A 15,275-nucleotide genomic window follows, 5' to 3' on the forward strand; every position below is an offset into this window, starting at 1 on the left:
GAGAAATTCTTTGTTCCGAAATAACTATTTAGCATTTCAGGCCACTATTCTAAATACCCCCAAAAGGTCTGGCACACCTTGCAGTAGAGATCTGGTTGCTTTTGAGAGCTCAGACTTGCTGCAAGCACAGCTGCGGCCTGCAGCAATAACTCAGAGGTCTGTATTCCTATTCATTATTTGGATATCAGCTTTAAAACTCCATGGCAGTTCTTCAAGATCAATATTTTTATTTTAGGAACCGTGTAGGGATGAAAACCAGAAGAGCGGTGGCTTCAGAAGTTGGGTTGTTGCCCAGGAAACAAAACGTAGAGAAAAATGACAGAAGGGATTCAATTTCACAGCACAAGATGAATATCAACGGATCCAGATGTACCAGTGCAATGACTCAACAATGCCCTAGCAACAAGATCCCAAACTACCGGAAAAAAAGAAAAGAAACCAAATCAGGACACTCACACCACGCCGGCGGTGGCCGCACCGCGCGGTGACACCGGCGCCAAGTGCCACAGCCTCAGCCGCTCCTCCCGGCCGGGCTGCGACCGCACCTGCTCGCGGGCACAAAGACCACGAATCTCCTTTGCTTACACAGAGCAGGAACGGTTCCCAGTGAGGAACGCGATTGCTATGGAAACTGGGCTGAACACACTCAGCTCCATGGATCTTGCAGTGCGGTTACTCAAGAACCACACCAAAACACCCGGTTTTCAGCTTTACAACTGCCAACATGAATATAAGGAAAATCCCTATTTTGTTTAGTTATTTATTTTTAAGAGAGAATTGTGCCTTATTTGCCTATAAACAAATATTGATCTTGGGGTATTCCTGCCGAATCCCTCAGCAGTGCAGCCCGTTACTCATTGCTGTGAATTCCTACTTTCCGCAGTAGGGAAGACTTAAATCTTCCCGGAAAACCCAGTCTCCTGCAAAGTTCCCATGTCAACATTTGCTCTTCGTACTGCTTTAGTGGTATTTCAACAGATCCCAACCTTTTTGAAAAACATTGTATAATTGTATAAGTTTAGCTACATTTCCACAGATACTCACATACTCCTGGGTGGAAAAGCTATGACAGTTCTGACTCAGGAAACAACTCAATTAAAAAATACCATCACCAAAACTTGTCAAATGAACTATTTGCTGAGTCTCATCTGTTACAACTTTGGTGTCCCTTTCTTATATATCTGATGTGTTTATTTCAGACAGGAAGGTGAAAGATTCCTTACCGCCGAGCGATGTAGTAGAAAACAGGATTGCCAGCTTTTGATGTCCCGGCTTGGTAGAAAATATTCAATGTTTTCAGTGCTTTGAACTCCTCTTTCTCGTGCACCTGATGCCTGAAAAGCAGTACACAGACATCAACACCGTAAAATACAATAACCCAAACCCTCTTTGTTTGCATCTTTCAATGAAAGAATTAAGTTTGCTCAATCCCGCACCTTTGTTAAATCAAACATTACTGCCATCTCTGGCTCTCCATTTAATTTTTAGAGTTAAAATCTACTCAAAAACCTAAAAAGTATATGCAGACCCAGTCTTTTAAACTCCTCTTCAAAAGGGAAGCTGGAGTCTTAATAACTACTTAGATTTCCTTACATGCCACAGTCTAGAAACCACGACAGCCTCATTACCTTGTCATGAACTCCTCAAATTTGGAGCTAGTGAGATTTAGGCTGGACCAGTGGGTGTCTGCCACGGGTTTGTGCTCCGGAGGGCCCAGGTAGGCGAGCAGAGTGGCCATCTTGTCGAAAGGTCGTCTTCCAACAGCCTTGTGGTCCCTAGAACAGCACATCACGCTCAAGCCCTTCTTTACTTGGTAAACCACGCTTCCTGACCTTGAACAGGCTGGGTTTTCTTTTTTAAAATTTAAAAAAGACTTCAACAATGAAATAAGGAAGACGTTTGTTATGCATAGAAAGTTTTTTACAAGAGGTAAGGCAACTGTCCACTTGCACAACAGGCTGGCAGCAAACATGTTGGGCATGTTCCCAATAACGCTCGTCAATAAGACAAAAGTTTCCAAACATAAGGCTTTTAAGCCGAGATATTCTTCTCAATAATAACAACAAAAGCATCTGAAAGTATTTCCAAAAGTTCATTTCCCATCAGCAACTGATTCCCTTCCTGGCGACGCCTGCGCAGCCGTACCTGTTGCTGGAGAGGTACTGGCCGATCTTCTCCTGGTTGTTCCACAGCAGGCGGTGCAGGGCCAGGACGTTGCCGTCGCTGATGAAGGACAGGCTGTGATTGACCGTGTCGCTGGCGGGGCAGTCAGATGCGATATCCAGGAAAAACCTGGAGTTCGAGACCAGAACACCCATCAGCGTGCCGGGGAAACGCGAGCGGCCGCGGTGCGGAGGGGACGGCTGGGAAGGGTCCGCGCTCCCCTGCACGCGCGGCACCCGGGGTCCGCAGGACCTACCTCCGCGCTGCGTCAAAATTGCTCTTCACAAAATCATTGAAAGGCCGCATATGTTCTTCTTTTGTAAAGAGGACGTGGTTGGCAATACTCTGAAGTATCTGAATGATAAAAAGATGGTGAAGACACAAAGATTTAATGTACTCACTGTTATGGTAGCCAGTGTAATTTCACTGCCAGAAACATTCACGTTAACTTGTTGTGAAATCTCAAGACAAAAAAGAGGCCAACAAGCCAACCAATTCAAAACATGTTCACTTTCAAAATATTGCCCTTCACATCACATCCTTCTAAACACTAGAAAATGACTTCGTGTATTTACAAACTTTATTTGGGTTTAGGCCAGGAAAATAAATTGTCTTTCCAACGCACTATTCATTAAGTGTTAGGTGATGGTTGCTACAAAAAAATACAAAAGTTCAACTACATTTTCCCATACAAGTCAAAGAACATTTCTAAATCAGGTAGAACACATAATACGGGCAAATAAAAAGTATTTAGCGATTCACCTTTGACATCAGTTTCAGTCCCCTCTCAATTCGCGGCGGAGGCTTTTTATCCAAAATCCCCGCCTCGTACGGGGAGACGATGGCGGGGTTGATGAACCGCAGGAACATGGCGCTCCCGACCGCTCCGATGCTGTTCTGAGGGAAGCGCTGGCTGACAACCTGCGAGGTCGAGAGTTATAAACAATATGTTTGCGTTAAAGACAAGAGCAAGTGAGCTGAGCAAAGCCTCGCATGGCAAGCCAGCGTTAAGCATCTTTTCCACGCCAAGCTCAAGACACAGGAGAGGCAGCCAGGAACTGCCGGCCAGGGCCAGGGCTGCCGGGCACCCCCCCATGCTCCTCTGCTGGGCACCCCCAGCTCCTGCTCTGCCGGACGCCCCCTGTGCTCCTGCTCTGCCGGACGCCCCCTGTGCTCCTGCTCTGCCGGACGCCCCCTGTGCTCCTGCTCTCCTGGGCACCCCCTGTGCTCCTGCTCTGCCGGACACCCCCGTGCTCCTGCTCTCCTGGGCACCCCCTGTGCTCCTGCTCTCCTGGGCACCCCCTGTGCTCCTGCTCTCCTGGGCACCCCCTGTGCTCCTGCTCTCCTGGGCACCCCCTGTCCTGCCAGGGTAACTCATGCACACAGACTCGAGAGCACATTTGGGAGTCGGTGAGCACTGAGCGCAGACCTTTCTTCCAAAACAAGTGGCTCTCCCGTTTGTGTACTCCCAAGTTCACTACTGAACACAAGAGCCCCTCCAGCAATAAGACTTCCGCTGTGAAGTTTGACAAGTCATTTTAAATTTGTGGGAAGGAGCTATTTGAAGAAATGCTCCTCCGAACCATCGCAGCTCGACAGATTTGACAGAGGGGGAACGAGCAACCGAGCCGGAGCGGAGCGGCCAGCTCTGCCCATGGACGCCGCCCCAAGTCACCAGCGGGATCTGCAAACTACCCATTGAGAACATTGCTCTTTGCTAGCTACAAAATATTCTAAAACGTTGTGAGAAAACATAAATCTCCCTTCTTTTCAGGAAACCCACTCTGTATTCCTAAGAGGACAGTCTGCTCTCTGGGTATCCTTCACTTCACTAGGAAAAGTTAGAGATAAAACTCCCTGACAAAAATAAAGTTCTTAAATATGCTACATGTGGTTCCGTAAGGATTTACTATCTGTATGTATATCTCATTAAGAGTAAGAAGAGTTAATAAAACAAGTCAAATTCTCCCTTTTCACAGAATAAAATTAGCAAACTTCGTATTTAAAGTTATATTGTTTAAAATAAATCGAAACCAAACAAACTCCATTTTACTAAAGTAATTGAAAACATAATTAGTTCGATCTCCCATCATGCTGCTTGAAACAGACAAAGCCAGTAGCGCACAGATAATGTGTCAGGAATCACTGGGTCAGTAGCGACTTCATTTGGTTACCTTGCGATGCCATTACTGATCCTACTGCCTCGTGAAACACTGCTTTGCGCACGGATTTTGCGGTTAAAGGTGATTACAGCAGAAAATAAGGGAGTGCTTAATAACAGCGTAAATTTCCATTCTGCCTCTGTTTTGCTCACACCTTCTGTTTTGAGGTCACTGCCACAGCACAGGATCACAGTCCCATGGCCAATGACACCCCCACACAGCCTACACCCCCACACAGCCTACACCCCCACACAGCCTACACCCCCACACAGCCTACACCCCCACACAGCCTACACCCCCACACAGCCTACAGCCCAGCGCTTCAACAGCCGCCTGCGGAAAGCAACAAACCCGCTCTTCTCAGGAGACAGAGCACAAGTACCAAACTTTAGTGCTTAGTCAAAGGCAAACAAAAGAAAATGTATCAGAAGAAGCCACAGGAGCCGTTGTTCGTTTGAGCACCCACTCTATCAGTTACTCTCCCCCCGGCTGCAAGCCAAGCCGGTTACCTGCCGGAGTACAAAAGCTGAACACTCAGATTTGCCCCAAAAGCAAAGAAAACATTTCTGGTCCGCATTTTTTAAATTGGAAGATGGTGGCAAGGGCAGAGGAGTCAGAGCATTAAACACTGAGCAGTAAGGTTAAAACGTCTTTGGTTTACTCGAATAGGCACACAGAGAATATTTTAAATATAACTTAATTCCAGTGTTAATTGAAATGAAAGCTATTTTGTGCCAGAATTAGTAGAATGATTTTACAGTGAGGTCAAATAGACTGAAGTGAAGATGTTTCGAACAAACAGCAAGAGATTTCTGTTGTGCTTTGAAAGAAATGGCTAATAAAAAGGCTCCAAACTTACTGATTTTTTGTTTTCCTTTTTTTCTTTTACGGTAGCTTTATTCAGTAGAGAGTGGCAAGTTGCCTACAGAACAGAGATGAGCACAAACAGGTCACAGCACCAACTACATACAGCAACAAAAAACCAATGTTGACTTGTACATAAACTACACAGTAAAATGTAACAAACATAACCAACAGAAAATGAAGTATATAAACTAAAGGCTGATGATGGAGTTTTCATTCCACAGTTGTATTACATCTTATTTACAAAGCACTAAATACAAACCAAGCAAATGTTGCATTTCAATCATTTCTACTATTTCTGGCTAGATTAAAAGTCAAACCACACTACTGTGCTCATGACGTACAATATTGGGCTTTCAGTGGTGTATTCAGCTTTCAAATGTATTTCACCATCCCTAAATAATTTTGTTAGTAAGAACAGTCAAGTGTTATACCTCTGAAATACATAAGACTTTTAAAATAAATTTAGAGTTTGAAATCTTCCCAATGTTTCTCTGTGTGTCCGAGTTAGTTAGAGCTGGGAACCACCCTGTCACCCTGGAGAGCTGAACGCTGCCACAGGACTCTGCGGAAAAAGGAAGGAGCAGCCTAGCGGGTCTCCAGGACTTTCTTCTGGATTTCCAATCAAGATACTGACTTGATTGCGCTTATTCCTGCATTTCACGTAAACGCAAAGGGGCCCACCGCGAAGCGTCCCATCCTCTCACGCCTCGGGCAGGGCTCCGGCCCATCAGCCGCGTGCCCGCTCCCTGTGCAGGGACATTTTGGCCTCGGAGCTCAACCCCACATCCTTCGGATTGGCTGTGACAGCAAACGAGCAGCGCCGAGAGCCCGGAGCCACCCGGCTGGCACCGGAGCCGCTCGGGAGCCGCAGCACCGCAGGCCGCAGCGGGACAGAGGCCAAAGAGAAACCAAACCAAACCACAACCACACCAACACCCCCCCGAGCCAGCAAAAGCTGCTCTGCTCACCGAGCTACATTTAAATAGTTCAAGCTTGTGCAGGACCCATCAATATTAACCAACGGTGCCCCTGCCCAATTCCTGACTTGGCATAGCCTCTCTGGAAGCAGTCACACGCACACTCCACTCACCGGAATATTGCGTTTAAAGCAAGTCAGATTTCCACCTCTTCACTAAGAAACACCATGGATGTTTCTCATGAGGTAGCACAATGTGTTCGTGAGTTACTTTGATCAGGCTCGTCTGTGACCCCCATCACTCCTGAAGATACATTACCTGACATGAGCAAGGGTGAACCCGCCACCGGAGGACGGTTCGGGATGAAAACCCTTCATGTGGGCCCCGTTCTGGCAACAGAAAGGCCGGCCAGCCTAGACCCGATAGCCAACTAAACACACCGTTTCCGTAACGCTGCTACGGTGATGAACCTCGGCTACACATCATTTCCAGAGCAGCACACTGGTCAGTACTTCTGGCACGCACATTTACTTTAGAACTCAAAGCATAAAAAGCCACTGCAGACTCAGTCTCAGCGGCACCACTGTTTGGGATGGGACACGTTCACCTTATAACACATGGAGTTACCTTATAAAAATCACCTATTTGGTTCTTATGATAAAAAAGGATTAACACCTCCCCAAATCCAGCTTTCAATTGTACTTTCTTTCAGACACTCTTCAAAACTCTCTGGAATTTGAACGTACAGAATGAGTTATTACACTATTTGTGATGAACAAACATTTGCACACAAATGTATGTGTTACTAGAAGCAGTAAAATAGTAAATGTTGAAGCTGAGCATCACTTAACCCCATTTGCATATATGCCAGTAAATCACCTCTTCCAGGAACAAATTGTCCTTGTTACTAAAGAATGAAAAGCCAAGAGCAAAGCCAATCGACTCCATCCTTCCACAGCAGGATCTCTGGCAATGCCCGCTGGGGAGTGCGTTTAGTAATCCCGTCTCTTGTAGGAATTAAAAGCGGTTTGCAGAGAAACACTTTCAGTGACACTTAAATACTGTCCCAGCCAACCTTTGCGAGACCACGACCACTTGAACTTGAGGAAAACCAGCTTGACCTCCTCATTTCACACTAAAAACCAAACACAACACGGGGCAGGCGCCAACCGGAGCCGGCGGCCTGCAGGCCCCGCTCCAGCGCCTGCCCCGCACCGTGCTCGGGAACCGCAGCAGCTGCCGCAGTCGCTAACACAGCACCCACTGCAGTAACAGGACTAGGCCACACCACATGGAATTCTTCACCACTCATCATTAGTGCACACGGCTCAGAATATCTGCTTTTCTTGCTTTACTTGGGACCTGAGATTTCTACTCCTCAGCTGAAAAGCCAACAGCTCTTCCAGAGCACTTAACGGAGACGCCAGCTCAAGCGCTCGGCCGTGCACGGGTCTCACACCAAATACAGCCAACAGCATTTTTATGTCTCTTTCCTTCCATTATACTCAGCTTCAACACACAGTTTCTAACATTTAGGGTTTTAAGTCCTGTGGTCCACTGAGGCCCATACAGGTGTTTCCCAGGAGCACCTTGTAACCTGCTTTCCTGCCAAAGGCAGAAAGTGTAAGATTGTATCCACCTGTACTGGACAACTAACTGATATTCCTGGAGCACCAACCTGAATAATACATTTCACAGGCAAGTTTTGGAAAAATTTACTTCAGAGAGAAATGCTCTTGAAGAAATTGCCTCTATTTTTACGCAGAGAACAACTATCCCGAGTCAGTACCTGCACAAGCAGCTACTCCATTCACAAAGTTGATGTTTATCAAAGGCACGATCTGGAAGACTTCTAGAGAATTAACTAACTTTATTTCTGAGGGAATTGGTCCTGTATAAAGAGCAAACAAGCGCGCTGTTTCTATACCCAATGCGGTTTTGCTTTCTCTCAGGCCAGCAGTGATTCCCCTGCCCTCCCTATAGAGGGATGAACCGACAGAAGCAAGTACAATCACCACCTCCCTGCTTGGTCTTTAGTCTCCCATAGAGATGTAAAGCAGAGATAACCGCTGCTTTATTAGGTCTCAGTTTCTACAGTTCCTAGCTGTGATTCAACTCCTTAAAAAAATAATGTTTAGTCACCTCCTGATTGCAAACGCAAGTCTTAAATCACCATTCAGTCCTTATGTTTAGATTCCTGTTATTCAACAAAGATCTGAACAAAGTCTTTAAGAAATGCCCACTATGCATCCACTACTGGACCAAGCTCCGCAGTTGGAGCACCGCAAGAGCCAAGCCCGACGTCTCGGGGCGGGCGAGCGCCGCAGGCGTACCTGGTACAGACAGTGGCACACGCTGCGCAGCTGCGGGGGGAACTCCGAGGAGGAGTTAATGATTGCATGAAAAAACTTCTCTGTCATTTGCAAGAGACTCCGCTGGTTCTCCTCAAGGCTTTCTGCGGGCTCCAGCCTGAAACAGAGCCATACATGTATGACCGGCAATCAGATGAACGATGCCAACTGTACTTACATGTTCGGCAGTAACCTTATTTCCCAGGGTCAATAGAAATCTTACGGAAATACTTATGATCTTTTAGATAAAAGTTTCCATCAATATTTTAAACCCTGTAAATTACGAATATGAGGCCACGTAAATCTCAGAAACAGACAGCGTAAGCGGGGCTCTCTCACGCCATTCCAGACAAACACACACATACATAATTCCAACTGATAATGCAGTTATCAGTTTGATAGTTGCTCTGAAAGGAATTTTTGAGGTAGACACTGGTATTTCAGAGTTAAACTATTCAAAAGAAGGCCTGTCTTTTGGTAAGCTACTTAGAAAAACTTCAAGTATTTGTCTTTTAAGAGTTAGAGATAATTGAAAGCAACAGAACAACAGCTACTAAATCCAAGTCTTGAAGGGAAGTAAGAGGAACTCAAGCAAAATAATTACACACAACATGCACGCATTCCATCTCGCTTCTGTGATTAATCAATGACTTAAAGCAGATGCCTTCTGGCACTGCTGGCCATCCCCACATTAGCGGCCTACACAGAAGTACGAAGTAGCAAGTAGGAAAGAGGTCCTGCAAGAGCTCTCTACCTTCCTTACTCTCTCAGGGCTTAGAGGACATGCAGCAAAACTCATCTCGCTGTGCTGGACAATCCTCCCTGCATATAAGGATTGCAGATACAATTAATGGGTCTGGCAAAGGGAGGAGTGGAAAAGTACGAAAGTATGAGAGAAGTATTTGCAACAAGGAAAAAGGAATCCTATTACATTTACAAACACTGGGAATCGTGTTCACAAACAAATACATTTGCTTCCCCCCCGTTGAATCTCAAACCTTGTTGGATCCACCTCAAAGCTAACATGCTGCCATTCAGGGGACGTGATCACAGTCCTTAACAGAGGTTCCAAAAGCTTCTGCAAATACGTAGCACCATACACCTGTGCCGAAAGAAAATCAGAATGGGTGGCAAGATTAACACAGCAGCTCACGGGAATGCTCCGAAATCCTCTAAGTGTTAAGAGAGCCTGAAAACACTTGACTTCTTTTGACATAAGCCAGATTTCTGTAACACTGGCCTTTCTATACTACAGTCTCATTTCTAAAACATAACTGTGATCAATTTCTGAGTATTTAAATTCATCTCCAATTTAGAGAAAACTACAGGTCACTTCAATAATCACGATAACCAAAGGAGATTCTTTCTTGCAGCACGCTCACCCAACGCTCCGTGTCTGTACACAACTTTCTACACTGAAATGGACGCACAAACGAAACCTTGGACTTTGCCTCCCATCCTCAAATCGCTGGTTACAAAAGGACCATCAGAAAGAGCCTTCAAGCTGGTGTCGGCCCCAGAATCGCTCCTACAGCTCAGCTAGTCAGAAGGGTACAGACCTCTGCTATGACTGAAGGAGAAGGAAAGGACTTCAGGAGAACTAAAGCTTTTACAGACGTTAAGCTCTTTGTACCAGCTCAGCTATGCTTACTAAATGACTACTGATCTTGGTTGAAATCTACAGAACTTGAAACATTTTTGTTACTGCGACAGGTTTTGTTCTTTAACAGCACAGGACACACAGAGCGGCAACATGACCCGTTTACTGCCCCGGAGCCATTCCAGAGCGCCCATTGCAAGCTGAAGCCAAACCGGTTGAGCCATGAAGAGCTGGCAAAAGATTGCTCCAGAGGGATTTGTATTTTTCAGTTGGGCGTGAGCATAAGAGATCTACAAGGCTCACTTCAAATAAAAGCAAAACTCCCTAAACTTAACAGACATGAGAGCTGAGACTAACTTAGACCCAGACCCAAAGGCAACTCTGCATTATTTTCAACTAACTCAAACACTCAAGCGCTTAACACCATAGACTGGTAGTTTTGTATTTTTATATTAAACTTTTTCTGTTATTGGAGTGATTTGTAGCAGAGAGGAGGAGCAGACAACACACCTTGAAACAGAAAGTCATGATTTTGCTGGCTAGGCTGTTTCCTCGGAAGAGCGTCTGCATGGAGTCCGCCAGCTCCACCTCCTTCGAGAACATGTTCCAGAGCAGCTGGTAGAGCAGGTGCCGGGAGTCAAAGAGAGTGACCAGCACGCGAGCGAGCTCATCCTTGAAAGAAGCAAAGAGACATTAATCTGACCGGCAGCGACCCAAAGCATGTCAAGAGTTATCACAGAAGTACTGAGCAGTTTGTACTAATACTTCAAATTTGCTATGGAGTCTTGCATGTAAATACTGAATTAAGCACATACAATCTCTCTTTATATCTTTCCTATGCTATTCCTTATCTACAAATCTGCCCCACAACACCCAGTCCCACAAATCCATAGTGGTTAGTCCAGACAGATGAGCAGTTACTCTGCTCTATGACAAAGCCCAGCTCATCTCACTAAAATCCAGAGGAGCAAATACAGTTCTGTTTGTCTGCTTTACAACTACACACAATTCACGATAAATAACCAGGCCAAACACACGCACTTACGTCAATAACTACATCCAAAATTATTCCCCGATATTAACTAAAACATGACTGTAAAAGCGCAGCTTATAATCAAGCTCTCTGACAACTAGACTCAGTACACTTTTCAAGAACATATGGAGAAGGGCCAGCTCTCATGGGCAGTAGGTCTGCTCTGTCTGGCAGACTGCTGTTACACCCTTCACGCTTGCGCTGGTTTTTACTGCAAGTCTTAACATTTTGAAACAACATAGTTAATAAACGGCATGAACCAACTCACCCACTGAGAACAAGGCACCACGTTGGCTAAAGCCATGGCAATGGGGAGCTCCCCCTGGTCACCCATCATGGTCACCAGCTCCACCAGCCTCTCGAACCGGTCCGCCAGCACCGTTTCTGCCAACGTATCGAACTCTGTTCCCTGCTGCAGGATCTTGGTGAGCACTTCCATAAACGTAGCTCTTGTTTGGAGGTCTTTATGATAGCCCAAGCCTGATTAAAAAAACCCAGAGCTACTAAGGAAGCTGTAAACATAAGTTAAACACCAATGTCTTCGTTATGTACTCATTTCTGCACCTTTATCTCTAAGTGCTTTACCTATTGAGTGCATAAGCCCGCTGTCCACGTTCGCATTGAGTAAGTTGGACATGGCGAGGACGGTGCAGTGCCGCAGTGAAGCGAGTCGGCGAGACATCCCACGCTTCCTGCCGCCCGTTTGCGCGCTTTCATCTTCAACTTCACTACAGTCATTGAGAAGGTTCATGAACAGTGTGAAATATCTAACGAAAAAGAAAGACAAATAGATATGATATGCAACTCTTTGCAGAGAGAGTGGTCAGCGTTGGAATGGCTGCCCAGGGAGGTGCTGGACTCACTGGTCCTGGAGGTTTGTAAACTGAGATTGGCCATGGCACTTAGTGCCATGATCTGGTCCATGGACTGGAGTTGGACCAAGGGTTGGACTGGATGATCTCTGAGGGCTTTTCCAACCCAGTCCATTCTGTGATTCTGTGACTTGGGTAAGTGAAACTGCCTGTAAAGATTTGCATACAGGAGCAAATACAAAATAAACCTCCCAAACAATCTCATGACTCCCCCAAGTGACATTTCCTGTAGCACAGTCCAAATTTTCACTTGTGCTGTAACCACCAGAAGGCAGTCCTGAAATTTGCGTGCAAGTTTCCTCAAACCAACCATAGTTTGCAAAAGTCATATGGTGCATCTACTTAGAGTAATTGTATAGAAAAACAGTTAAAAGTCACTATTTACTTAAGAAATAGCTGAGATTTCGCTTCCATCAACTCGACACCATCTCCTTCTTCGGGTTGCAGTGGCAGCCCCGCGAGCAGCGAGACCACGGCTTCCATACTCGCCTGGTCCAAGTCTCTGAAAAAGAAAGTCGCGAGCAGCTCTGACTCGGCTCAGCAGAATCAGCGTCTCCTCCCCGACACCTTTCCCATCCAGTACCAAACCCCTTCTCCTCAGGTGTCCAACTGCACGGCAAAACCAGGTTTTTTTCTAAAAGTAATTCTAGTGAAGTTCTGTCCACCAGGAAACAGCTTTTACACGGCTGGGACAGGTTCAGCCAACCGATTTCCTGAGGACAAGTGTACATCAAATTTGTCACAAAACAACCCACCGACACAGGTATCAATTCAACACTGTAATGCATTAAACACAACTCCGCTGTCGCTCACCAAAACTGCAGAAACAGCTTCAGAATATTCTTTCTTACCTTGTCAAGCATTTCACATCCTCATCTGTTGCTTGATTAGATGTTCCCATAACCCAGTCTGTCAAATACTCCACCATTTTGTTCCTGTTACGTATGGATACATTGCGTTAGCCCATGGGGGTTTGTTTGGGTGGGTTTTGTTGATGTTTTTGCTCGGTTGGCTGTTGTTTGGGGGTTGGTTTTGGTGTTCAATAGCCCTTCCCACACACACACTCACTGCTGTTGGCATCACTCGTAATTATTACCATTTCAGTGTAAGAAGTGAACTAATTTTGTGATACCAAGTAATGTCCCTGGTCGGTACCACACACATTTTTACGTGTATAGTATCCCCACAAGCACAATACAATTTTAATGCAGCACCGGGCTCTAAATGAGTCTGCAGATAAAGATGGGGGTATGGACCCTATACCAGGAATACTGGTGTGAGACAGTTTGGGGGTTATTTTTAAACACATAACCAAACCAAATGACACTTGTTCACATTAACCCACCCGAGAAGTTACGCAATGCAACACTCACCTAAATTTCATTTCTTGGCAAAAGGAGAGGTCGTCTCTCCTTTCCATCATTACTTCTACTAACTGACAGAGCTTGGTTTTTATCTGAATTGCATGTACCAGATTCCCAAGCACACGCACATACCTGAAGAAAAAGGCAGGAAGATGAATTACATGCTACACACAACAGGGCCGCACATCTGACGAACCTCGTCAGCCCACGGACCCGCGCCCTGGCTGACCCGGCCCCGTGCCAACGGGTTAACCCAGTCTGCACCACCTGCTTTTCAGTACCAAATCTCTCCTGGCCAAAAAAGTTTCTATGAGTATAAAACTGAACAGAAATCTGCCCTTCAGCTGCTTTCCACTGCATAGAAAAGAAACCAGGAAAGCTTACAAGAACAGGGCCACGCTATGGAATGGTTAGTTCTTTAAAAATAAAAGCATCACCCTCCACCAGCGTATGTTCCGCTACACTAGAAATGATCTCCGTGATTACTGAAGTTGGGGGAACGTAAGGAGGAAGATCAGAAAATCAGCTGCCGCTTCTCCATGGACGCAAGCAGAAAAGACGTCAACTGGAATGCTCTACCTCGCTTCCCAACCGTATGACTTTGTGCAGGAGGGTCAACAGGATTTCGTACCTAACCAGGTTTAGCATCATTGTCTCAATACTAGCTTGTCCCAGATGTTCGGAGCTCCCTTCTGTATGATTGTCAAGCAAATTCTTCATTATGGCAATGGTTTGCTCTACAAATTGTGTGTTGGTCTCAGTTAACAAAACCTACAAGAAGAAAATTGCATGTCTTAATTCTTCACACACAAAATGTAAAAAGGACATTCAGCAAGTACACCGCAGCATTTGAAAAAATCTAAGGGAAAAGTGTTTTTGCAGTTATCACCGAGCCAAAAGAATCCCAACGTATGTGAAGATTAAATATGTCAGTATTACCAGCCATGATTCTGAGAACATTCTCCCAGAGTCTGTACTCAGAGTTCACTAACAATTCAAGAACATTTTCAGTTACTTGATGTTAAATACGGCCTGGAATCACAAATACAATAATTGTTAATGCATGCTCTGGAATGCAATCACAACGCTTGCAGGTTTTTGCATGTAACACAAACAGGTATCTATTTCAATTACCTCTATGAAAGACGAGACTGACTTTTTTTTAAGATGCAAAGGAATATATCGACACGTTACCTGTCCTTGAGAATCAAAGAACTTGCTGATGGTGTTCTTCAGTTTGTTAAACAGCATCGGGTAAAGCGCTGGGCTCAGCTCCAAACCCACCAGATCTTTGATATTGGTCCGTATCTGCAGTCCCACCTTCTCGTGGTTGCACACCATGAGAGTCAAGAGCCGGTCGATGAACTTGCTGACCGGGGTCTCGGCGTTGCCCTCGGTGGACACCATGGAGATCATGGAGCCCTTGCGCTCGCTGACGGGGCCCATGGGGGGGCTGTAGGTGGCCAGCCCCGCGGTGCTGCGGTGCTGCAGGCACACGCCCCCCAGTGCGCACAGGAACCCCGTCATGTTGATCCACTCCTGCAGAGAGTCCGTGTCCGACAGGTCGATGGAGCCGCCGCCGCTCACGTGCGACATCCGCCTCTTCACGATCGTCTTGTGAAGACTCTCGGCGACCTGACAGAGAACGGTTGAACGTGAAATCTCTGCAACTGAACGGAACTGAGACGAGAACTTTCAATCATCCCATAACGCATCCTGGCCTTTACAACGCCGGTCTCGAGAACTTTCCTCCTATAGTTCAAATAAAGGGGGTTGCCAAGACAAGCCCCTGCTCTGCACCAGCATGCAGCACATTTAAACCATGACAGCCAGCAGCTGCTTTAACAGCTCCCGGTGACAGGGATTTCACCACTTCTCCAGTAGTATCCCAGAGCCTTTACTATTCTTTTTTTCAATCTATTTTTAATTCGTAAGTTCAGCCTCCA

At 45.9% G+C, this 15,275-nt stretch overlaps 1 protein-coding gene across 2 annotated transcripts in view; it reads right to left on the reverse strand.

The window, feature by feature from the left end:
• Window positions 1-15,275, reverse strand: part of NF1 (neurofibromin 1) — a 69,328-nt gene that overhangs the window by 35,707 nt on the left and 18,346 nt on the right. The window contains exons 21-36 of one of the 2 annotated variants that reach the window (XM_065852984.2): window positions 14,524-14,964; window positions 13,961-14,100; window positions 13,339-13,461; window positions 12,817-12,900; window positions 12,351-12,467; window positions 11,679-11,860; window positions 11,362-11,573; window positions 10,571-10,732; window positions 9,459-9,562; window positions 8,443-8,578; window positions 5,185-5,247; window positions 2,926-3,084; window positions 2,420-2,517; window positions 2,146-2,292; window positions 1,629-1,775; window positions 1,224-1,334 (exon numbers count right to left, since the gene is read on the reverse strand). In XM_065852984.2, the coding sequence (XP_065709056.1) occupies window positions 1,224-1,334; window positions 1,629-1,775; window positions 2,146-2,292; window positions 2,420-2,517; window positions 2,926-3,084; window positions 5,185-5,247; window positions 8,443-8,578; window positions 9,459-9,562; window positions 10,571-10,732; window positions 11,362-11,573; window positions 11,679-11,860; window positions 12,351-12,467; window positions 12,817-12,900; window positions 13,339-13,461; window positions 13,961-14,100; window positions 14,524-14,964 (2,426 nt within the window). The remainder of the gene's footprint in view (window positions 1-1,223; window positions 1,335-1,628; window positions 1,776-2,145; window positions 2,293-2,419; window positions 2,518-2,925; window positions 3,085-5,184; window positions 5,248-8,442; window positions 8,579-9,458; window positions 9,563-10,570; window positions 10,733-11,361; window positions 11,574-11,678; window positions 11,861-12,350; window positions 12,468-12,816; window positions 12,901-13,338; window positions 13,462-13,960; window positions 14,101-14,523; window positions 14,965-15,275) is intronic. The other variant, XM_065852986.2, reaches the window with a different exon arrangement.

This window comes from Patagioenas fasciata, chromosome 19 (assembly GCF_037038585.1).
Source record: "Patagioenas fasciata isolate bPatFas1 chromosome 19, bPatFas1.hap1, whole genome shotgun sequence".
Classification (NCBI taxonomy): domain Eukaryota; kingdom Metazoa; phylum Chordata; class Aves; order Columbiformes; family Columbidae; genus Patagioenas; species Patagioenas fasciata.